General features: G+C 44.9%; 1 protein-coding gene across 2 annotated transcripts in view; it reads left to right on the top strand.

The window, feature by feature from the left end:
* Positions 1-982: 982 nt before the first annotated feature.
* The window catches only part of samsn1b (SAM domain, SH3 domain and nuclear localisation signals 1b), a 29,181-nt gene continuing 4,792 nt past the window's right edge, over positions 983-25,371 (top strand). The window contains exons 1-7 of one of the 2 annotated variants that reach the window (XM_062535879.1): positions 983-1,117; positions 2,297-2,377; positions 9,472-9,609; positions 13,183-13,348; positions 17,161-17,312; positions 18,111-18,320; positions 22,996-23,143. In XM_062535879.1, coding sequence (XP_062391863.1) covers positions 1,064-1,117; positions 2,297-2,377; positions 9,472-9,609; positions 13,183-13,348; positions 17,161-17,312; positions 18,111-18,320; positions 22,996-23,143 — 949 coding nt within the window. In that variant the 5' untranslated portion in view covers positions 983-1,063. Of the gene's footprint in view, positions 1,118-2,296; positions 2,378-4,865; positions 9,610-13,182; positions 13,349-17,160; positions 17,313-18,110; positions 18,321-22,995; positions 23,144-25,371 lie in introns of those variants that run through there. The other variant, XM_062535878.1, reaches the window with a different exon arrangement.

Raw genomic sequence — 25,371 nt, forward strand, 5'->3', positions numbered from 1 at the left:
TCTGGGGGTGACCGAGACTGGCTTAATTTCATTTTTGGGTGGCGTAGTCCTTTAAGTTACCTGATCGTTTAGCCTTGTTCTTGTCTATTGTGTTCACCTGTGCCATGTTGCCGTGCCCTGTAATCTGGGCTTCATTGATTATCCTCTTTCATGTTCACCTGTCTCCTTGTTTGTGGCCAATGGTTTGTGTTCTCTTGTTGGATACGTGTAGGATACTATGTTATGTGCCTGAAATCTACCTCATACAAGCTTTTTACCCCCATACAATTATTTCTCAGAAACCTGTGACATATTGGGCTGTCCTAGGCCTGGTCCTAGTCTTTAGCCTGGTCCTGGTCCTAGTCTTTAGCCTGGTCCTGGGCCTAGTCTTGAGCCTTGTCCTGGGCCTGATCCTAGTCTTTAGCCTGGGTCTGGGCCTGGTCCTGGTCCTAGTCTTGAGCCTTGTCCTGGGCCTGATCCTAGTCTTTAACCTGGGTCTGGGCCTGGACTAGGGATTTGGCTTTGGTATGTGCACTGGTTTAGTAGTTCTGCTGCAGTCTTTATGTAGCAGAGCTAGTGATGTGGAAGCTAGATGATGCAACGCTAACGGAAGCTAGCCAAGCAAGAGCATTATGCAGCAGTCTTCGGCCTTCCTGTAAGGAACTAGTGATGTGAAAGCTAGATGATGCAACGGCAGTGGCAGCACACTCTGTAAAAGGTGATCAGTGAGATGAAATGGCAGGAGCTGTGCACATGTGCTGGTGCATTTTTCATAATGTTTCATAAAGAGATGTGTCTCTCTCTATAGTGCTGTCAGAGCATTGACAAAACATATGTTTTTCATGTAAGATTTGTTTCCTGTTGTTGCATGCAGGCCCTCAATAAAAAAGGCCACAAGATTGTGTCTCTGATGACAGATAAAAAGTGTGCTAAGCCACTGACATCCTGCCCAGTGTAGAGGAAGTGTGTGTCTCTTCTCTGCCTACGAACTGTCACCAGAAGTTTTAACACCTCCGGACACACTTACAGTAGAAACCAGCTCTCCAGAAACAGACTTTTTGAAGTAGACCAAACCAAACTGAACATGCTTCATAGAAAACCGTCAAATGCATCTGACAAACCAAAGAATAAACCAAGGGTAAGATTTGCCAATATTATTTTTAGGATGAATTGAGTAGTTTTGTTCAGCTTTTCTATTTCATGACCCTAGAAAAACAGAGTGAGAGAAAAGAAATGGGAGAGTGCTGTCAGTCAAGGGATATACAGTATTTACATCATGATATGACCCACAACAAGTCACATATTTCAATCATGATACGATCAAAAACAAGTGATATATTTAAATCATTGTATGACCAAAAACAACTGATATTGAAATCATGGTAAGACCAAAAACAACTGATCTATTTAAATCATGGCATGACCAAACATTTGACTTCATATTATATTGAAATGATTATACTGAAATGAGGAAAGTACATACTCTGAGAAGTAGCATGGATCTGTGGTGTGACGAATTGAGTCTACTGTGTCTAGCTTAGCGCTGGGACTCTGGACTTAGGGACCAGTAGAGTATAGTGCTGTATACTCAGCCTAGATAGATAGATAGATAGATAGATACTTTGTTGATCCCCAAGGGGAAATTCAAGGTCCCAGTAGCCTATGTGCTGGGAGGTGGTTATAGTGCTATACATTAGTAGTGTGCTGGTTATAGTAGTATACAGTAGTAGTGTACTGGTTAGTACGCTGGTAATAGTGTGCTGTGTGCTGTGGACTTGAGCTTGGCATGTCTTAGTTCAGGGACTTCACCCTCCACTCCACTCCACTCCACTTTGGGGCAGCCGTGGTGTACTGGTTAGCGCATCGGGCTTGTAACCGGAGGGTTGCCGGTTCGATCCCCGACCAGTCCACCACGGCTGAAGTGCCCTTGAGCAAGGCACCTAACCCCTCACTGCTCCCCGAGCGCCGCTGGTTGGGCAGGCAGCTCACTGCTCTGGGTTGTGTGATTCACCTCACTGTGTGTTCACTGTGTGCTGTGTGTTCACTAATTCGGTTAAATTGGGTTAAATGCAGAGAACTGAATTTCCCTCACGGGATCAAAAAAGTATATATTCTATTCTATTCTATTCTCACAATGGGCCACCTTCTATTAAGTATTCTGAGTAAACATTCTGAGTAAACAAACGTGTATTTTGTTCACTTACAGTACACACGTGCTTGTCTAACGTTGGTTTATCTGGCATCTGTTGTTTATGGCTATACTGTATGTCTTGTGGAGGTTTATGTGTATATGATATTGTGTATGTTGTTTGCACAGAGATCATCCAGCTTTGGTAAATTTGAGACGTTGAGACATCCAGCTCGCCAATCCAAACCTGATGGGAATGGTGCCACTGTGGTAAGACCTACAGACATTTACTTTTTTATTAGTGATGAGAATGGCGCTACTGTGGTAAGACCAACAGACATTTCCTTTTTTGTTATTGATGAGAATGGTGCCACTGTGGTAAGACCAACAGACATTTCCTTTTTTATTAGTGATGAGAATGGCGCTACTGTGGTAAGACCAACAGACATTTTCCTTTTTATTAGTGATGAGAATGGCGTTACTGTGGTAAGACCAACAGACATTTTCTTTTTTATTAGTGATGAGAATGGCGCTACTGTGGTAAGACCAACAGACATTTCCTTTTTTATTAGTGATGAGAATGGCGCTACTGTGGTAAGACCAACAGACATTTCCTTTTTTATTAGTGATGAGAATGGCGCTACTGTGGTAAGACCAACAGACATTTTCCTTTTTATTAGTGATGAGAATGGCGTTACTGTGGTAAGACCAACAGACATTTCCTTTTTTATTAGTGATGAGAATGGCGCTACTGTGGTAAGACCAACAGACATTTCCTTTTTTATTAGTGATGAGAATGGTGCTACTGTGGTAAGACCAACAGACATTTTCCTTTTTATTAGTGATGAGAATGGCGTTACTGTGGTAAGACCAACAGACATTTCCTTTTTATTAGTGATGAGAATGGCGTTACTGTGGTAAGACCAACAGACATTTCCTTTTTTATTAGTGATGAGAATGGTGCTACTGTGGTAAGACCAACAGACATTTTCTTTTTTATTAGTGATGAGAATGGTGTTACTGTGGTAAGACCAACAGACATTTTCTTTTTTATAAGTGATGAGAATGGCGTTACTGTGGTAAGACCAACAGACATTTTCTTTTTTATTAGTGATGAGAATGGCGCTACTGTGGTAAGACCAACAGACATTTTCCTTTTTTTATCAGTGTGGCACCAGAGCAGGTTCTGTTGCTCTGGATTGGGGGATCTGTTCCCCTCTCTGGATTGGGGGATCTGTTCCCCTCTCTGGATTGGGGGATCTGTTCCCTTCTCTGGATTGGGGGATCTGTTCCCCTCTCTGGATTGGGGGATCTGTTCCCCTCTCTGGATTGGGGGATCTGTTCCCCTCTCTGGATTGGGGGATCTGTTACCCTCTCTGGATTGGGGGATCTGTTCCCCTCTCTGGATTGGGGGATCTGTTACCCTCTCTGGATTGGGGGATCTGTTACCCTCTCTGGATTGGGGGATCTGTTCCCCTCTCTGGATTGGGGGATCTGTTCCCCTCTCTGGATTGGGGGATCTGTTCCCCTCTCTGGATTGGGGGATCTGTTCCCCTCTCTGGATTGGGGGATCTGTTCCCCTCTCTGGATTGGGGGATCTGTTCCCCTCTCTGGATTGGGGGATCTGTTCCCCTCTCAGAGGGAATGTTTCTCTTTCTGAGTATTTATGTGAAGTGCGCCTACTACATTGGATACTTCATAGTTTATCGTTTTACCACAAATTCATGAATGAGTAAGCTTTTTTTTCCTGATGTATGATATCCCTGCTAAAGAAAACAGCCTGACCAGCTTAAGGTGGTTTGCTGGTTGACCAGCTTATTGACCAGCTTGTTTGACCACCCTATGATGGTTTACCAGCTAGACCAGCAAAACTCTTGCAAAAACATACCTTCAGTTGGTTTACCCAGCTTACGATGGTATTTCAGCTGGTTTTGATTGTCGTACCACCTCAAGCTGGTCATTTTAGTTGGTGTTGCTGGTCTATATTGCTGGTTTTTATTGGCCATGCCAGCTTATGTTGGTCATTCTAGGAAACCAGCTTGACCATCTCTGTCAAGCTTGGCAGGCTGGTCACCAGCATGACCATCTTAAACCAGCTGTATCCCACATAACAGACTGGCCACACCAGCATGACCAGCTTCCTCAGATGGTCACCCCAGCATGTCTAGCTAGATGCCTGACCAGCTATACCAGCAAAGACCAACAATAGCTGGAAGAAAACCATTGAAGACCAGCTAAAACCAGCTACCAACAAAAGCTGATTTCTTGCTGTTTTTTCACTGCATGTGTGTGTGTGTCTGTGTACAGATGGTACGGGTTGAGAATGCTCCTTTCTTTCCCGCACATCGGGACTCCCGAAGCATCGGGACTTTAATTAAAAGTGCAACCGCAAGGGGGCAACATAAGACCGCCCTAATAAAATGAAGGTTCGGCTCATACCGGAAAACACGGAAAAACCCGAAGACACCGCGCTGGTGACAAGCAGAGAAAAGAGACATCACGCTCGGCATGTCAGATTGCAGTTTCAGAGTTTTCGAATGTTTTACAGCGTACCTCACAGCTGGCTCTCTCACTCAACGTAGCCTATAACTCAGTCAGTCCAGCAGAGATGCCAGAGCAACGTTTTGGTCAATGGAGGGGGAGAGAAATGCTCCGCATATCCGTCTCATTTAATCCGTCTCATTTAATCATTAAAATGAAGGTGATGACTGGCGAAATTATAATCAAACGACGTTTCAATAAACCATTGTTGAAATTAATGAAAATGGTTTTAGAAGCCTTCAATTCAACCTGAAAGACTCGATAGGCAACCTTAGATTAATTCATTAATTCATTACGGTTACAAGACCGCATTTCCGTGAATAGGCTATTATTGTCAAGGCGAAGACGAAAGAGATCTAGCAACTTAGAATATATGGATCTCGTTATGCATGTTCATGTTGATTCAGAGATAGACATAGACTACCGTGGGCTACTGTGCGTCAATATAACAGCATTTTATCATGTGGTGAATTAATGACTAACGTCAGTTTAACATGTCAGAACTTTTGATCGGCGTTTCAAGTGCATGCCGCGAATAAATGAACTCGACTGACTGAATCCTTTATATTTCTTGGCTAAGTGCGAAGAGATTGACACTCGAACTGTGGCGTAACTAGTTGAGGCATCTTAATCATACGTCAGCGACCGGGGTTCAAAACTTACTCTACGAACCTCCGGAACCCATTAAGACAAGAGGCATTATTTTATTAAAAAGTTTTGCGATTTTTTTTATGATTGCGATGTCTGCTGAAAAGAAAAGTTAATATGTGAATTCGTGGTTCAGCGCGCACACACGCGCACACACACACACACACACACACACACACACACACACACACACACACACACACATTTTTTACATTTACATAATAGGGCTCGGGCACACGCCTTGCATTCTAGGAATATCGCAGCCATTGGTATAACACTGAACGTAATATCCATTCGTTCAGATGCACAAGACAAGAAGCAGAAATATAGTAGCGATTTATTCTTTTCCTCTTGCGATCGTGGGTTGCACTGTTACACCCCACTACACAGCAACATACTACCAAGAAGGCAAAAACTAAGTAACAGGAACACACTAAAAGGCGGGAGTAAATCCATAGTAATCCATAGTAAACTAAGGAGTGAAGCTGCCAATGTGGCTGTGCCCGCGAAGTTTTGATGTCTTGATCCCGAGCCCTGTGTCAGGAAGTGTCTGTCGAGAGAGAGGGGGAAGGGAGGCAATCGTCCTCAATGCCTCATATAGGTAGGCTATAATGTCTAGTGAACTGGTTAGACAAGTGTGGGGGAGGGGGAATGATCGCACAAGACAATTGCTCTTCATGAAATGGGTAGTCTCACAGACGTTTGTCGATGTTTAAACGTAGCCTACTACATCACTTGCGAAATCGTGAAAAGACGTGGCACATAGAATTATTAGGCTACTGGATTTAATATAGCAAGTCCATAGACTTTGTTCATCCTATATTAGCCTATATTAAAATGTAATGTGCTGCGGGGAAGCATTGGGGAAGTCAGTTTAAGTTGTCCTGTAACAATTTGCCTCTTATTATAATCAAGAGTATGCAGCCACTACGCACATAATAGCCTAGGTTATTACCCCATGCAAAAGAAGGCCTTGAGTTAACGGACTGAAGGCCTGTTAAACATGTCATGTCAAACATGCATTAAATCTAAGAAACGAAAAACACAAATATCATGTATTGTGTGGTAAACAGTTAATGACTTCGTGGCTGGCCACTATGCGCAACTGCATCGCGCAGTGAGCTGAAGGATAGGAGGACTGACACTTATTAACACAAAGCTTTGTAAAGCACTAACAACCACCCCTCAAAGTTCATTGTCCATAAGTCCAAACAATAAGTATAAAAATCCGACAATCCAAAACGATAACGAGATCTCCCAGAAACGAAAAACAAGTTTGTTGAGTAGCCTAGTCCTTCCAACAATCTCAGCTTTTGCGTTTGTTAGATAAAAGGCATTCTGTCCTGCTGTACTCCAATGAGAAAAAATCATCCACAAGGTAGGCTAAGGGTCACGGTAATGCAGCATGCAGGAATCTATATACGCACAAAACGAATGAATGGGTTATATCGGCCAAAACGAATGAATGGGTTGGGAGAGTCGTCTGGCTGTGTCAGCAGACTGCAGTCGGTCTCGAGGGGTTAAATAGCGCACGTACTTGAATTTTAATCTGAAGAAGACCACACGGTCGAAACGTCATTCCTTTGTGATAAAGAAAATAAAATCAAATCAAAAAAGAAGGATTTCAAGTGTGCGAACCTTTTTCCATTTTTTATGATTTAGCCTACTCTTGTTCTGCACCTTGACCGGGGATGTGCACAAACTTTTTTACTACACTTGAATTTTAAACCAACTCTTCTCTAGCCTATATCCTATAGCCATACTTTAATAATCAGATGTTATGCTCATTTTTGTAGGCTACACCTCACCGGCAAGCACGCACGCAAATGCTGCTTTTGCACATCTACAATATTGGCCAGGCTATATAGAATAGGCTTTTAGGACTGTATTTTGCCTTCGTGCAACTTCAGATGTGCTCAATCTAAATTGTCCAATCCTAATTTTGTCAGTAAGGATAGGTCATATTACCAAATGGCGAACCTCGAAAATTATTTAGGATATAGAGCCGTGTCCATTACGCATGCAGTTATTTGTTAGGCTATTGTTTTATTTGAGTGTTTTTGTCTACCATGGCAAACATAGTTGAAACGTTCGCTCTAAACTTATGTATTTCCAATCGGCTTTCACAATCAGCTACAGCTGCGGCGCGGCGCAGATGATCGCCATGAAAACTTGCAATGTCTTTACAGAACTGCTTTCACTTCCCCGAGTCGCGAACGCAACATGCACAACAACCGATATTTAGCAAACACATGTATTTCCAGCTCTCAAAACCGATGAGGTCCAGATCTCAGTGTCCTCATATAGCTGCCTACAGCCATGCATAGTAAGCCTAATGATAGCCTAATAGTTATGACATTAATAGCCTATTAATGACCTCATGTCGGAATGGCACGTTGTTTGAAAAAAAAAAAAAAGTTAAATAGGCCTAGGCCTACCGCCGAGTGGGGATATGTCGGAATGAACAGCGGATACCAGCTGGGTTGTAAAACATTACTGTAGGCTATTCGTTGATCTTATCGATGCAGTCCTTGCGGCCACTTCTCCCCATCGTAGGAAACTTTCTGCTTAGTGTTGACAACACAAAGGCCTTCACGTTGTGTGGCAGTGCTTGCTTGCCCTTCGATCCATCCCAGTTGGTGGTTTTGCACCTGTCCCTGAGTTATAGTCTATGAGTAAGCGCTTATGCTCTAACCGCATAATAAAAGAAGCACCTGCAGCAGTGCTTATGGCAAGGCTATTAACACCTGTCACTGAGCTATGGACAACCAGTTATGCTCGAAAATTATCATAATAACAGACACACCTAATTGTATGGCTCTACGTTTAAACACATCAAATTAGCAAGCATTTCCGCAGCAACGTTTGCTTTCTTTTTCTGTCGGTCCGCGGTTGCTTGGTCAATTGCGCAGCAAATTGACCATTACATTACTTATATAGCCTATTTCTTACAACGAAACGCGAAGAAAAAATACGAGGACTGACCATCTCGTTTCTCCGCGTTTCCCCCAATACCATGGCGACAAAGAGAAATAAATATGATTTGACATTTAAGCTGATAGCTGACAAATTTGCCACACAATTCGGGAGAAGCAGCGGACAGGAGCGCCACCACAAGCAAGCACTTCTAGCCCAAATTAACATGGCAACGTTGCCTATGACTAAAGTGTCTAAGTAGGCTAGTCCTACTAATATTACATTTGATTGGTAGCATGTTTGTAGCGCGCCAGTTTACCCATCCCCTACATCAAAACAGCTTAGAATCAATCAAAGAATCAGCTGTGTCGGCGTTAGGCTGTAGGCGATTTTCTATAACCATTTTCATTCATTTCAACAATGGTTCATTGAAACGTCGTTTGAATAATTTCGCCAGTCATCACCTTCATTGTTATGATTAAATGAGATTAAGGAGTCGACTATTGACGGATATGCGGTCTTCATCATTTTGAAATGCGGGATGAAACTTTCTGCCACCTGGTGGTTGTTTGGGTACATTGCCTTAGCCTCGAAAAAAATCGGCTTGACGGCCTGCGGGATCTCTTCGGGAGTCCCGCGGGAGAAGGTGCATTCTCAACCCGTACCCACTGTATGTGTGTATATGCATGTTTGTGTGCATGTGTGTATGTATGCGTGTGTGTGCATGTGTGTATGCATGTGTATGTGTGTGTGTGTGTGTGTGTGTGTATACGCATGTGTGTGTGTGTGTGTACACATGTGAGTGTGTGTGTGTGTATGTGTGTGTGTGTGTGCGCGTATATACACGTGTGTGTGTGTGTGTGTGTGTGTGTGTGTGTGTGTGTATACACGTGTGTGTGTGTGTGTGTGTGTGTGTGTGTGTGCGCGCTTGTATACACGCGCGTGTGTGTGTGTATATGAGCATGTGTGTGTGTGTGTATACACATGTGTGCATGTGTGTGTGTATACACGTGTGTGTGTGTGTGTGTATACATGTGTGTGTGTGTGTGTGTATATGCGCGCGTGTGTGTGTGTGTGTGTGTGTGTGTATACACATGTGTGTGTGTGTGTGTGTGTATACACGTGTGTGTGTGTGTGTGTGTGTATACACGTGTGTGTGTGTGTGTGTGTGTGTATACATGTGTGTGTGTGTGTGTGTGTGTGTGTGTGTATACACATGTGTGTGTGTGTGTGCGTGTGTGTGTGTGTGTGCTGTAAAGTCCACTGCAGAGACAGCTGAGGCCCCTGATGGTGAGCAGGCCAGACACGGGACCATCGGGAGGAAGATGAAGGCCATCTCCATGACGATGCGCAAACGCATGGGCAGGAAGTACATCACAGCCCTGTCGGAGGAAGCGGTGAGTCCACCGCGTCCGTAACTATAATGATGCTCCCTCCGTAACCATAACGATGCTCCTGTTCTCTCCTTGTGACTGTTTGGCACTGATGACGTCATCAGTACTGAAGTAAAGAGTAGAGGGTAGAGGAGCAGTGTGTGCAAGTGTCTGTGTGTGTGTGTGTGTGTGTGTGTTTAAAAGGGTAGAGGAACGGTGTGTGTTTGTGTGTGTGTGTATGGGTGTTTAACTCTTTTCCCGCCACAGGCGCATGATTGCGACAAGCAACGTGACTGATTAAAACAGGCGATAGATCCAAGTAGGGTGACAAATCTCAATTGTACTCTCCACCGCTAGTTGGCAGACATCCTGAGCTTCGATTCAAGCCCAAATTTGTCACACGAAGAAGAGGTGAAACGAATTGAATTACCGCGATCGCGTTGCACAAATTGAAGCAGAAATACTTTTCAGTAAACAACCAGTGTTTACTGAAAAGTGCATAATTGTTTGTTGTTGTCATCCAGTGATGTCATAATATGCAAATTAGATGAGTAAATTGACCCCCTTCATAAACTTTAGTTCATACTCAATGATTTTTACATTTACAGTAGAACTTTATCTCTGCCCACTTTGAAGCCATGACCCTTTAAAATATTTATGTAAAAATTCAATGTTGTCTTTTTAAAAACCTGGCGCCCAAAGGGTTAAAAGGGTAGAGGAGCACTGTGTGTGTGAGAGTGTGTGTTTAAATAGGTAGGAGAGTGTTGTGGGTGTGGGTGTTTAAAAGGGTAGAGGAGTGTTGGGTGTGAGTGTGTGTGCTTAAAAGGGTAGAGGTGTGTGTGAAAGGAAAGGGGGGGGGGGTTGACCGAGTGCACTACAGGCTGGAAGAGAGTTATGTGCCAGTGTGTCTGTTTAAAACCAAAGAAACCACAGAACAGAGCAGCAGAGGTAGAAACCACAGGGCTCCAGCAGGACTATCAGGGCTCCTATCAGGACTATCAGGGCTCCTATCAGGACTATCAGGACTATCAGGGCTCCTATCAGGACTATCAGGACTATCAAGGCTCCTATCAGGACTATCAGGGCTCCTATCAGGACTATCAGGGCTCCTATCAGGACTATCAGGACTATTAGGGCTCCTATCAGGACTATCAGGGCTCCTATCAGGACTATCAGGACTATCAGGGCTCCTATCAGGACTATCAGGACTATCAAGGCTCCTATCAGGACTATCAGGGCTCCTATCAGGACTATCAGGATTATCAGGGCTCCTATCAGGACTATCAGGACTATCAGGACTATCAGGGCTCCTATCAGGACTATCATATCAAAATGCAGCAATTATTTTGAAGCTGATTGTACCTATTGTTCAGATTTAGTGTTCTAGAAATATACCGTAATTTCCCGACTATTAGTCGTGGCTTATACATTGATTTTGCAAAATTTCTTCAGCTATGAGGTTAATACAGGGGGGCAGTTAATGTGGTGTTAATATGGTATTGTTTCTTTTAACTTGCATAAAACACTGTCCTGCGGCTTATACACAATGCGGCTTATATGCGGGAAATTACTGTATGCTAATTATTGCATATTTAAGTGAAACTGGTCTCATTTGCATATCTAAACATCACATTTCAGAAAATTTGCAATACAAAAATTCTTTGCCTTAATGTGAGTAAACAACTGTGAAAGTTTCAAGTTGATATCTATAGTTTAAAATTGTACCCATTTCACCTGTAGTAAATCCCAATGGCAAAATGCATTGGAAATTGCTGCCTTTGACCTTGAAAAAAACTATGTTCCACTAAATATAAATCGGTAGATGTTTAATATGTTAATTAGATATACCTAGAGATCACAAAAAACTTGGAATGATTACTATTGCAATTAGTTATGGGTCAAACGCTAGATTGACTGGCCTATATCAGGACTATCAGGGCTCCTATCAGGACTATCAGGGCTCCTATCAGGACTATCAGGACTATCAGGGCTCCTATCAGGGCTCCTATCAGGGCTCCTATCAGGCTATCAGGGCTCCTATCAGGGCTCCTATCAGGACTATCAGGACTATCAGGGCTATCAGGGCTCCTATGAGGACTATCAGGACTATCAGGACTATCAGGGCTCCTATCAGGACTATCAGGGCTCCTATCAGGACTATCAGGGCTCCTATCAGGGCTATCAGGACTATCAGGGCTCCAGCAGGACTATCAGGGCTCCTCTCAGGACTATCAGGGCTATCAGAGCTCCAATCAGGGCTCTACAGGGCTCCTATCAGGGCTCATATTAGGACTATCAGGGCTATCAGAGCTCCAATCAGGGCTCTACAGGGCACCTATCAGGGCTCCTATCAGGGATATCAGGGCTCCTATCAGGACTATCAGGGCTCCTATCAGGACTCTATAGGGCTCCACGGGGCTCGTATCAGGGCTCCTATCAGGACTATCAGGGCTCCTATCAGGGCTCCTATCAGGGCTCTATTGGGCTCGTTACAGGACTATCAGGGCTCTACAGGGCTCCTATCAGGGCTCCTATCAGGGCTATCGGGGCTCCTATCAGGGCTCATATCAGGGCTCCTATCAGGGCTCCTATCAGGACTATCAGGGCTCCTATCAGGACTATCAGGGCTATCAGGGCTCCTATCAGGACTATCAGGGCTATCAGGGCTCCTATCAGGGCTATCAGGGCTCTTCTCTCCTGAACACTCTCTGCTCCAGCACAGGACCCAGTGGCATTACAGGATCCCACACTATAAACAGGGACAGGTAGATTACACACACCAGCCAGTTCTCAACGCACACACACACACACACACACACACACATACACCTCTCATGTCTCAGTTCTAAAGAGTAAAGGAAGCTTGTGTGGAGATTATAGTCTTTGATCTGGGGGGGGGGGGGGGGGGGGGATCATGCCCTCGTGTAAACTGGGATGCTGAGCCGCTTTGGCACATGTGGAATTAAGCACATCACGACACAGGCGCTGGGCTCTGAGTTCATTACACACACACACCACACACACACACACACACACACACACACACACACACACACACACATAGAGTGAGCAGCTGATCACTCTCTCTCTCCTGCTGTCTCTCTTATTGGAAGAGGTCTCAGTGTGAGAACTGTGAGAACTGTCTTGCTGTACTGTACTGTGCTGTGTGTGTGTGTGTGTGTGTGTGTGTGTGTATTGGTGAGAGCTGTGTTGTTGTTTTGTGGTTTGTGTGTGTGTGTGTGTGTGTGTGTGTGTATTGGTGAGAGCTGTGTTGTTGTTTTGTGGTTTGTGTGTGTGTGTGTGTGTGTATTGGTGAGAGCTGTGTTGTTGTTTTGTGGTTTGTGTGTGTGTGTGTGTGTGTATTGTTCTCTGTTCCTCCAGCCTCACCAGCAGAGTAAGGTTTTTACCTACTGTAGCTCACGGGTCTGATACCGTGTCTGTCTGTAGGTACATATGAAGAGAATGTATGGGATGTCCATATGTCCATATGTGTGCTGTTATATGTCCGTATGTCCATATGTCCATATGTGTGCTGTTATATGTCCATATATGTCCATATGTGTGCTGTTAGTCCTCATGACCTTAAATGTCCTCCAGAGAGAGGACCCGGAGGGAGACCACGAGGCCGAGGGGGACGCGGACGCCGCCGCTGCTCTGGCCAAAGCCTGCAGGAGGTCCAGCAACTCCCTGGAGAGCCTGTACAGCCGCCACAGTGGACACAGCTCCAGCCTCTACAGCCGCCACAGTGGACAGAGTTCCTCCAGTAGGACACTCTACTTACTATCTACATAGAGAGAGAGATAGATAGAGAGATAGAGAGATAGAGAGATAGAGATATATATATAGAGATAGAGAGATAGAGAGATAGATAGAGAGATAGATAGCCTGTACAGCCGCCACAGTGGACAGAGCTCCTCCAGTAGGACACTCATCTACTTAATATCTACATACATACATAGAGAGAGAGATAGATAGATAGATAGATAGATAGATAGATAGATAGATATCTAGATAGATAGATAGAGAGATAGATAGCAACTCCCTGGAGAGCCTGTACAGCCGCCACAGTGGACACAGCTCCTCCAGTATGAGACTCATCTACTTCATATCTACATAGAGAGAGAGATAGATAGAGAGAGAGAGAGAGAGATAGAGAGATAGAGAGATAGAGATATATATATATAGAGAGAGAGATAGAGAGATAGATAGCCTGTACAGCCGCCACAGTGGACACAGCTCCTCCAGTAGGACACTCATCTACTTACTATCTAGAGAGATAGAGAGTTAGAGAGATCGAGAGATAGATAGAGAGATAGAGAGAGAGATAGAGAGATAGAGAGATAGATAGAGAGATAGATAGCCTGTACAGCCGCCACAGTGGACAGAGCTCCTCCAGTAGGACACTCATCTACTTACTATCTACATACATAGAGAGAGAGAGAGAGATAGAGAGATGGATAGAGAGATAGAGAGATAGATAGATAGATAGATAGAGAGAGAGAGAGAGATAGATAGATATCTAGATAGATAGATAGATAGAGAGAGAGATAGAGAGAGAGAGATAGATAGATAGATAGATAGATAGAGAGAGAGATAGATAGATAGATAGATAGATAGATAGATACTTTATTGATCCCCAAGGGGAAATTCAAGGTCCCAGCAGCTTAAGACACCACATACAATTACACTGCAGTGTAAACAGGATCATACAAAGCAAATCAACAAATCAACATGACAAAAAGAGCTGTAAATACTAGAGATACTAAATACTATACTTCATCTACTTAATATCTACTAATATACTTCATCTACTTAATATCAACTAATATACTTCATCTACTTAATATCTGATAAACTTAATCTTCCTCCTCTCCGCGGACAGAAGCTCAGTAGCATTCTAGCTCTGATTGTGTCTGTCAGAGCGTTCTGACTCAAATTCTAGAAGTCATGAACAGCTGAAGATCTAAGAACATTCTACCAAATGAGCTGGCAGGCTGGCAGCATGGTGACATTGGTTAACACCAAGTTGCAAATAAATATGAATGGAAATAGATTGTTTTTTAATATAAACATAATATGATAATTAAAGGAATATAAATGGAAGATTGTTTTTTAATATAAATATAATATGATCATATAAATAGTTATTTTTGTTCAAAATGAATAAATGTCCTGTTTATGTTGTAAATAACTGGCCAACAACAGGGCTGCTGGCATGTTGAAGTTGAGTGTTATGTGTGAACTGTGTGTGTACTATGTGTGTTATGTGTACTGTGTGTGTACTATGTGTGAACTGTGTGTGTACTATGTGTGTTATGTGTACTGTGTGTGAACTAGGGATGCAACGGTACAGTTTTGCCACGGTTCGGTTTGTATCACGGTTTTTGGGCCACGGTAACGGTTCGGTTTCAATATATCAATATTATCTTGGCTCTAGCATACAGGAGGCTATATTTGCCTTTTCTATTTCAAATCAACAATGTGCTTCTACTTACACTTGCAGAGAAAATATTAAATGCATAGCCTGACACAGATGAAGCAGAATCACAAAAATGTATTAAAAGAAAAGAACACCATCATTGCCTTCTGTCATAAACAGGCAATGTTATCCATAGTGCAGTGCAGCATAAAGTAATGTGTAGTTATTTATTTAATAAACTCACTGTTCTTCACACATTTAAAGAAAATACTTAACTGTTATACACCCTCAAAAAAGTAGTGAACAATTCTGAAAATCTTCTCAAAATAATTGGTGAGGTAGTATTATGTGTAGTTTCAAATGGATATTTGATTTGGGAGTGCCTGCCCTGTCCTCTTTTATGAACGTAAAAAATGTAAACATAGACAAAAGTGCAGTGCAGCATTAAAAATATTAGAACAATGAAATGAACATTATTGCAACCTGTTGTCGGGGGGGGGGGGGGGGGGGGGGCAATATTCCGAGAAGAAAGTGGCAAATTTGCCACTTCACAAAGTGTCTGTTTCCCCTGTGTCTCTGTCGTGTGTGTGTGTGTGCGTGTGTGTGCGAGAGAGTTTGTGTGATTGACGAGTGGACGAGCGATTGGCTGATTTAGCAGTGAGTTTATTGTTTTTCGAGTGGACACCTCCCGCTGCCCGTAGCCTAGCATGTACAACGTCAGGAAAATAAATGACCCGAGTTTGGAATGACATGTCAGCCTCCCCATCTCCTATAACCTCCCATCCCTACAATATTTTCCAGTAAACTATCAAAAAGAGAATACACTCAGCTGTGTCGGCGTCACGCTTTCTTAGGCTACTCTAGCGAGCAATCAACGCAGGGCAGAAACCACCGGTTACACTGTTACACACAGACTTTATAATGTGGCAAATTTTCGACCTTCTAAAGTGGCAAATTTGCGTCTTTACAAAGTATATATACGTGGCCCTAATACGCCGTCGTATTCGTTATGTCTTTGGGAATTATAGGAATATTGTTGTCGAAAGGCTGCAGCAATGGATGGTTGGGTTTTCGGTGGCAAACTAACTCTCCGTGCTGCTCCACTTAAGGTTACAGCCGGGTGATGAAGGCGCAAGTGGGCCGACATGTTGGATGTGTTACCTTTATTAGGTGATCGTTGTGAAGCAGTGCTTGCAATGCACACTGTGCTTTGTTTACTGACGGTCTTTTTGCCTTGTTCGTGGGCTACTTCAAATGTCGCCATGATCAGCCGCCGGTAAAGTTTGTTTCTTGGTTTCTTCTCACATGACTCCTTCATTTGCATTTCAACGCGCTTATTGGCTCTTGGGAAATTCAGTAAAATTCTGATTGGTTGTTGCAAGGTTGACGAGAGGCAAGCTGAACAGTCAGAGAAAACGCATCCCCCGGGTCCTAAGCACTCCTCCTATCGCTCCCAGGCTACGCGCGCGCAATAACCTTGTATTAAATAAAAAGTTTAATGTCGCGTATACCGAAATATTGCGGTTTAGGTGAGTCTATTGAACCGAACAGGCCAAACCGAACGGTTCAATAAATTATTGAAAACCGTTGCATCCCTAGTGTGAACTATGTGTGAACTGTGTGTGTACTATGTGTGTTATGTGTGAACTGTGTGTGTACTATGTGTGTTATGTGTGAACTGTGTGTGTACTGTGTGTGTTATGTGTACTGTGTGTGAACTATGTGTGAACTGTGTGTGTACTATGTGTGAACTGTGTGTGTACTATGTGTGAACTGTGTGTGTACTATGTGTGTTATGTGTACTGTGTTTGTACCAAAGATCATAGAGCGCTACTAGAATCTTTGGTTTGTACTATGTGTGTAATGTGTGTTACAGTATGTGTGTAATGTGCATGCAATATGTGTGTACTATTTGTGATATGTGTGTACTGTGTGTAATGTGTGTGTACTATGTGTGTACTGTGTGCATACTATGTGTACTATGTGTGTTATGTGTGTGTACTATGTGTGTAATGTGTGTTACAGTATGTGTGTAATGTGTGTACTATGTGTGTAATGTGTGTGTAATGTGTGTGTACTATGTGTATACTATGTGTGCACTATGTGTGTACTGTGTGTAATGTGTGTAATGTGTGTACCGTGTGTCCACTGCCCAGGTGGGATCACGAGCGGTTCTGAGGTGTCCAGCAACAGAGACAGCCTGCGTCTGGAGGAGGAGGTTCCGTACACGGGCCAGTTCTGCGGCCGCGCCCGCGTGCACACCGACTTCGTGCCCAGCCCCTACGACACCGAGTCCCTCAGACTCAAGGTGAGCACGCCAGGGTAGACCGAGCCCTCTTCACTTCACACAGGGTGTTCCTCTGCGTTCTCCACGTTCTCCACCTCATACAGCTGTGTTCCTCTGCGTTCTCCACGTTCTCCACCTCATACAGCTGTGTTCCTCTGCGTTCTCCACGTTCTCCACCACATACAGCTGTGTTCCTCTGCGTTCTCCACGTTCTCCACCACATACAGCTGTGTTCCTCTGCGTTCTCCACCACATACAGCTGTGTTCCTCTGCGTTCTCCACGTTCTCCACCACATACAGCTGTGTTCCTCTGCGTTCTCCATGTTCTCCACCACATACAGCTGTGTTCCTCTGCGTTCTCCACGTTCTCCACCACATACAGCTGTGTTCCTCTGCGTTCTCCACCACATACAGCTGTGTTCCTCTGCGTTCTCCACGTTCTCCACCACATACAGCTGTGTTTCTCTGTGTTCTCCATGTTCTCCACCTCATATAGCAGGTGTTCCTTCACGTTCTCTACTTCATATAGTGTGTTCCTTCACATCAATCATCTGCTTTTCAAGAACACTGTGACATTGTATTGCATTGAATTGATTGTTTACGCTAGGATGTCAAGGACTATGCTGGAATTAAGTATTGTAGTTTTGCATGTCATCCTTTGGATTTGTCTTTTTTGTCTTGATCCAGAAATCAGTCAATCAATCAATCAATCAATCAATCAATCAATCAATCAATCAATCAATCGAGTCATAGCAGTGACATTTTCTACTGGTGAAATGTGGGCGTGTTCTACTGGTGAAATGTGGGCGTGTTCTGCAGGTGGGGGACGTGATTGAGGTCATCAGCAGGCCAGCCATGGGCATCTGGACGGGCAGGCTGAACGGCCGCGTGGGCAGCTTCAAGTTCATCTACGTGGACATGCTGGTGGAGAAGGAGCCGGAGCCGCGGAGGAGGACCACGTCCCAGGGCAGGAGTCGCCGGCCGCGCCCCAACACCCTGCTGGAGCTGCTGGCATGCCTCGACCTGGAGGTGGGTCCCCCTGCAGGAGTGGAGTGAACTCAGCCCAGGGCTACAGGGGGCAGCCGTGGCCTACTGGTTAGGGCTTCGGACTTTTAACCAAAGGGTTGCCGGTTCAATCCCCGACCAGTAGGAAAAGTGTGGGCGGGGGAAGTGGTGGAGCACTGCTCTCCATGCGGTGGATCCCTAAAGCAGGGGTTCTCAATGTTTTTGGTTCCAAGGACCCCTTTTAGGCGATAACATTTTCCGAGGACCCTCTTATAACCGTAACAGTTAACCATTCGTATTCTATGAAGTTGTGGCTGGGTCCACTATCCCAAGTTAATGTGGGTAGGACCAAATAGACACAATTTGCTTCTTTTATGGGTGAAAAGAGTATCATCTTTTTAAAATGTTAACTTTATAATTTCAAGCAAACTATTTCGCGGACCCCTTGGCTATGGGTCACGGACCCCAAGGGGTCCCCGGACCCCACTTTGAGAACCACTGCCCTAAAGGACAACCAAGGGTCTATTAGTGGATTCTAATGACTTCACACTTTTGTTTGGGAGCAAGCATTCGTTAATTGGAGGAGTTCTGAGCTAGACCACTTTTTTTGGATTCACAACAAAATGGTTGACAGTGAGAGCGCAAAACCCCTGGCCTGAAGGTGGGTCCTCAAGAGCAGAGACTGTTAGACCAGCATGTCCAGCCCAGGTAGACCCACCATGAAGTAGACTCATGCTAGACCATGTCCAGATGAGGTAGACCCATGCTAGACCAGATGAGGTAGACCCATGCTAGACCATGTCCAGATGAGGTAGACCCATGCTAGACCATGTTCAGATGAGGTAGACCCATGCTAGACCAGATGAGGTAGACCCATGCTAGACCAGATGAGGTAGACCCATGCTAGACCAGATGAGGTAGACCCATGCTAGACCATGTCCAGATGAGGTAGACCCATGCTAGACCAGATGAGGTAGACCCATGCTAGACCATGTCCAGATGAGGTAGACCCATGCTAGACCATGTCCAGATGAGGTAGACCCATACTAGACCAGATGAGGTAGACCCATACTAGACCAGATGAGGTAGACCCATGCTAGACCAGATGAGGTAGACCCATGCTAGACCAGATGAGGTAGACCCATGCTAGACCAGATGAGGTAGACCCATGCTAGACCAGATGAGGTAGACCCATGCTAGACCATGTCCAGATGAGGTAGACCCATGCTAGACCAGATGAGGTAGACCCATGCTAGACCATGTCCAGATGAGGTAGACCCATGCTAGACCATGTCCAGATGAGGTAGACCCATACTAGACCAGATGAGGTAGACCCATGCTAGACCATGTCCAGATGAGGTAGACCCATGCTAGACCAGATGAGGTAGACCCATGCTAGACCATGTCCAGATGAGGTAGACCCATACTAGACCAGATGAGGTAGACCCATGCTAGACCATGTTCAGATGAGGTAGACCCATGCTAGACCATGTCCAGATGAGGTAGACCCATGCTAGACCATGTCCAGATGAGGTAGACCCATGCTAGACCAGATGAGGTAGACCCATGCTAGACCAGATGAGGTAGACCCATGCTAGACCAGATGAGGTAGACCCATGCTAGACCATGTCCAGATGAGGTAGACCCATGCTAGACCAGATGAGGTAGACCCATGCTAGACCATGTCCAGATGAGGATCTGGGTGTTTGAGGGTTTGTTGTCATCTTTGTTATCTCCCTGCTGAAAAAAAACAGCCTGACCAGCTTAAAGGAACACTTCACAGTTTTTTCGTATTAAACTACGTTATTCCCTTAACTAAATCCAAACAGAGATGAAGTTAGAAGCGACCAAACACCTCCATTCCTGCTGAAACAAACAGCAAGAAACCAGCTTAGGCTGGTCGCTGGTTTTAGCTGGTTTTAGCTGGTCTTTGCTGGTTTTCTTCCAGCTATTGCTGGTCTTTGCTGGTGTAGCTGGTTAGGCCACCAGCTAGACATGCTGGCGTGACCATCTAAGGAAGCTGGTCATGCTGGTATGACCAGCCTGTCGTTTGGGATACAGCTGGTTTAAGATGGTCCCTGCTGAAAAAACCAGCCTGACCAGCTAAAGGTGGTTTGCTGGTTGACCAGCTTCTTAACCAGCTTATTTGACCACCCTATGATGGTTTACCAGCTAGACCAGCAAAACTCCCGCGAAAACACACCTTCAGCTGGTTTACCCAGCTTACGGTGGTAATTCAGTTGGTTTTGATTGTCGTACCACCTCAAGCTGGTCATTTCAGTTGGTGTTGCTGGTCTACATTGCTGGTTTTTACTGGCCACACCAGCTTATGTTGGTCATCCCTGCTGAAAAAAGCAGCCTGACCAGCTAAAGGTGGTTTGCTGGTTGACCAGCTTGTTAACCAGCTTATTTGACCACCCTATGACGGTTAACCAGCTAGACCAGCAAAACTCTCGCGAAAACAGACCTTCAGCTGGTTTACCCAGCTTATGATGGTAATTCAGCTGGTTTTGATTGTCGTGCCACCTTAAGCTGGTCGTTTTAGTTGGTGTTGCTGGTTTACATTGCTGTTTTTTACTGGCCACGCCAGCTTATGTTGGTCATTATAGAAAATCAGCTTGACCATCTTTGTCAAGCTTGACAGGCTGGTCACCAGCATGACCATCTTAAACCAGCTGTATCCCAAATGACAGGCTGGTCACACCAGCACGACCAGCTTCCTCAGATGGTCACGCCAACATGTCTAGCTGGTGGCCTAACCAGCTACACCAGCAAAGACCAGCAATAGCTGGAAGAAAACCAGCAAAGACCAGCTAAAACCAGCTACCAGCCTAAGTTGGTTTCTTGCTGGTTTTTTCAGCAGGGAAAAAACGGTGAAGTGTTCCTTTAAGGTGGTTTGCTGGTTGACCAGCTTGTTTGACCACCCCATGATGGTTGACCAGCTAGACCAGCAAAACTCTTGCAAAAACATACCTTCATCTGGTTTACCCAGCTTACGATGGCAATTCAGATGGTTTAGAATTGTCGTACCACCTCAAGCTGGTCATTTTAGTTGGTGTTGCTGGTCTACATTGCTGGTTTTTACTGGCCATGCCAGCTTATGTTGGTCATTCTAGAAAACCAGCTTGACCATCTCTGTCATGCTTGACAGGCTGTTCACCAGCATGACCATCTTAAACCAGCTGTATCCCACATGACAGGCTGGTCACACCAGCACAACCAGCTTCCTCAGATGGTCACGCCAGCATGTCTAGCTGGTGGCCTAACCAGCTACACCAGCAAAGACCAGCAATAGCTGGAAGAAAACCAGCAAAGACCAGCTAAAACTAGCTACCAGTATAAGCTGGTTTCTTGCTGTTTTTTTCAGCAGGACTGTAACAAAAAACTCAGCATAACATACTGCACTAACAGTTGTGGTGGGTGGGGCTGTTATGTGAACAGTCACAGACTTATTTCATGATAATATGGTGGTGAGCCGAGATGTGTCTAACCGCTCCTAGCAGCTAGCGTTGGCACTCCTAGCAGCTGTAGACTTGTGTGTTTTTAACGCCTTTTTATTGACGGTCACTGCACTGCAAAAAAGGGGTGTCTGAAAACAAGGTAAAAACACTAAATCTGAGGTAAAAGGTACTCAAAACAAGTGACATTATTTGTCCATGCAGCAAGATCATTTCACTTGACAAGATTTCCTGAATTAAGATAATTAAATCTAGACATAAGATTATAGTGTAAACACTTAAAATAAGAAATGCACTCTTAAAACAAGCTAAATTATCTGACACTTCTAAATCTATTTTTGTTTTTATCTTGATTACGATAAAATAATTTGCAGTGTGTGGAAACTCTGACGTATGCCAGATGTTTTTGAGGTCAGTTTGGTGTGTGTCCTTTGATGTTGTGTGGTTCAGGTTTTGTGCTGAAATGCAAACACTTTCTCACAGACACATGGGTACTCTCTGATGCCGCTACATCAGTAGAAACAGTAGTCAGGTTTGTGTGTGTGTGTGTGTGTGTGTGTGTGTGTGTGTGTGTGTGTGTGTGTGTGTGTGTGTGTGCAGACACATGCGTACTCTCTGATGCCGCTACATCAGTAGAAACAGTAGTCAGGTTGTGTGTGTGTGTGTGTGTGTGTGTGTGTGTGTGTGTGTGTGTGTGTGTGTGTGTGTGTGTGTGTGTGTGTGTGTGTGTGTGTGTGTGCAGACACATGCGTACTCTCTGATGCCACTACATCAGTAGAAACAGTAGTCAGGTTTGTGTGTGTGTGTGTGTGTGTGTGTGTGTGTGTGTGTGTGTGTGTGTGTGTGTGTGTGTGTGTGTGTGTGTGTGTGTGTGAGTGTGTGTGTGTGTGTGTGTGTGTGTGTGTGTGCAGACACATGCGTACTCTCTGATGCCGCTACATCAGTAGAAACAGTAGTCAGGTTTGGTGTTGAAACGCTGATGTTTGGGGTAGTGTTCACAGGCCAGTGTGTTTGTGTGTGTGTGTGTGTGTGTGTGTGTGTGTGTGTGTGTGTGCAGGAACACGCCTCCTCTCTGATGCTGAATTGTATGTGTGTGTGTGTTTGTGTGTGTGTGTGTGTGCAGGAACACGCCTCCTCTCTGATGCTGAATTGTATGTGTGTGTGTGTTTGTGTGTGTGTGTGTGTGCAGGAACATGCCTCGTCTCTGATGCTGAATTGTGTGTGTGTGTGTGTGTGTGCAGGAACACGCCTCCTCTCTGATGCTGAACGGGTACCAGACGGTGGATGACCTGAAGGAGCTGAAGGAGCAGCATCTGATCGAGCTCAACATGATGGACCCCGAGCAGCGGCACCGGCTGCTGAACGCCACAGAGAGTCTCCAGGAACCCAGTGAGTAGCGCCAGACACACACACACACACACACACACACACACACACACACACACACACACACACACACACACACACACACACACACCGGCTGCTGAACGCCACAGAGAGTCTCCAGGAACCCAGTGAGTAGCGCCACACACACACACACACACGCACACACACACACACACACACACACACACACACCGGCTGCTGAACGCCACAGAGAGTCTCCAGGAACCCAGTGAGTAGCGCCACCCACCGGCCCTTATCACCGGCCCTCATCACCGGCCCTCATCACCGGCCCTCATCACCGGCCCTTATCACCGGGTCTTATCACCGGCCCTTATCACCGGCCCTTATCACCGGGCCTTATCACCGGCCCTCATCACCGGCCCTTATCACCGGCCCTTATCACCGGCCCTCATCACCGGGTCTCATCACCGGCCCTTATCACCGGGTCTTATCACCGGGTCTTATCACCGGGCCTTATCACCGGCCCTTATCACCGGGCCTCAGCACCAGCCTCACACACACACACACACACACACACACACACACGGCCTCGCACTCTTTATCCACACGCCATGTGAACACCAGTCCTGGAGAGACCTTGATTAGGGGGTCGGGGGTCGGAAAGCTCAAGTCTTGTCTTGTGTGATGCCCACACTTTTGCGTGCTCTACAAAGATGCTTATCTAATATAATCTAACCAAGTGTTGTGAATCGTATATAAAGATCACAAACTCAAGTACAGTAGGTGTTGTTTTCAGTATAAAGGGACTAACCTAACGCTTCCAATTGACTTCATTTAGTAAGTGTTTGACTCATTTTAAGACGCCTCATCCGCAAATTGGTCTTGATAAGACTCAAAGTTGTATGAAATGAAAAGGATCTTTTGAGAGAGCGCTAGGTAAATCATTTCATACTAAAAACGACTTAATCTTCTATAAGAATAAGAATAAAAGATTAATGACTAGAGATGCACGATATATCGGCGGCCGATATATTATTGGCTGATAAGTGACATTTTTAGAATATTATTATCAGTCCGATAACAGAATTTCGGCCGATAATTTGCGTCGATAATTTTTAAAGCCCTAATTCCCCAAAGGCCCGTCTGGCTGCATACTTCTTGAGCTTGGTTGGCTGCTTCTTCCTCATAATAATGTCAGCTGTGTGGATGTATTTCACCATTCTAACAAGATCTGCGTTGAATCTATGCAGCCCAAAATCCTCTCCTGAACGATCTTCATTTTAACTTAAGCAGAGAGCAAAGCTCAGCCTACTCAGAGCGAAATGTTTTGCTGATGTGTCTGCACTTTTCCACCGCGCTAGTCAGGGAGACAAACAAAATCTTTGGAGGGAGACATCAGTAGATGATAGTTCTAAGTATTATATTTGCATTTCGTTCGGTTGGGTTTTGTAACATTACCGCTGCAGCACTGCAGTTTGTTCGCAACAGAAGGTACTTTTACACTGGACAGCACTCCACTAATTTGCACATCTTTTTTTGCGGTTCAGCTCGACTGGAAGTGGCACATCGGGGATCAATTAGCCTTCAACAAGACACAGTCCGAGGAGTTGCAGTTTTATTTAATTAACCGCTGCTAAAACTATACATAAGTTTCCCACAAAACTCTGATTTGGTCGCTAGGTTTTTCACAGCTTCTAGCCATTTATCTGCGTTGAGTGTTTACACATGAGAACTATTCATGCACTGTCCCTTGCCACTCACTCGCACTTCAGTGACGTCACGTTCACTTAAAGGAGCCACACATAGGCCCAGGCTATTGCTGTTGTTGACTGCTTTTATTGTGAATTATGTCCGTCATTGGTGATATACAATTACTGCAGTTAAATGATGCCTATTAAATGTTGTCCCATATTAATTGACATTTGTTTCTCCAACAGTAATATCGGTTATCGTTATCGGCCACAACAAACCGATAAATATCGCTTATCGTTATCGGCCCTAAAATTCCATATCGGTGCATACTTGGTCTTCTATTACCTCTTCACCACCAGGGCCGTGCCGTTGCTGGTGCCGGTGCTGACATTGAGCTGGTTCTGGTAAAGCACCGGCACCAGCACCGGCAAGCATTTCCATAGGGTTCAGCACGGAGGAGAATGTTACTAGAGTGTTACTAAGCCGACGTTACTGGTTACTAGGCACTTCAAGCTGCCTTCTACCCATAATCCTTTGCGGCCACGTCTGAATCAGCTGTGAAAACAAAACAAACATGG

The sequence above is a fragment of the Sardina pilchardus genome, chromosome 5 (genome assembly GCF_963854185.1).
Source record: "Sardina pilchardus chromosome 5, fSarPil1.1, whole genome shotgun sequence".
NCBI classification, from domain to species: Eukaryota; Metazoa; Chordata; class Actinopteri; order Clupeiformes; family Clupeidae; genus Sardina; species Sardina pilchardus.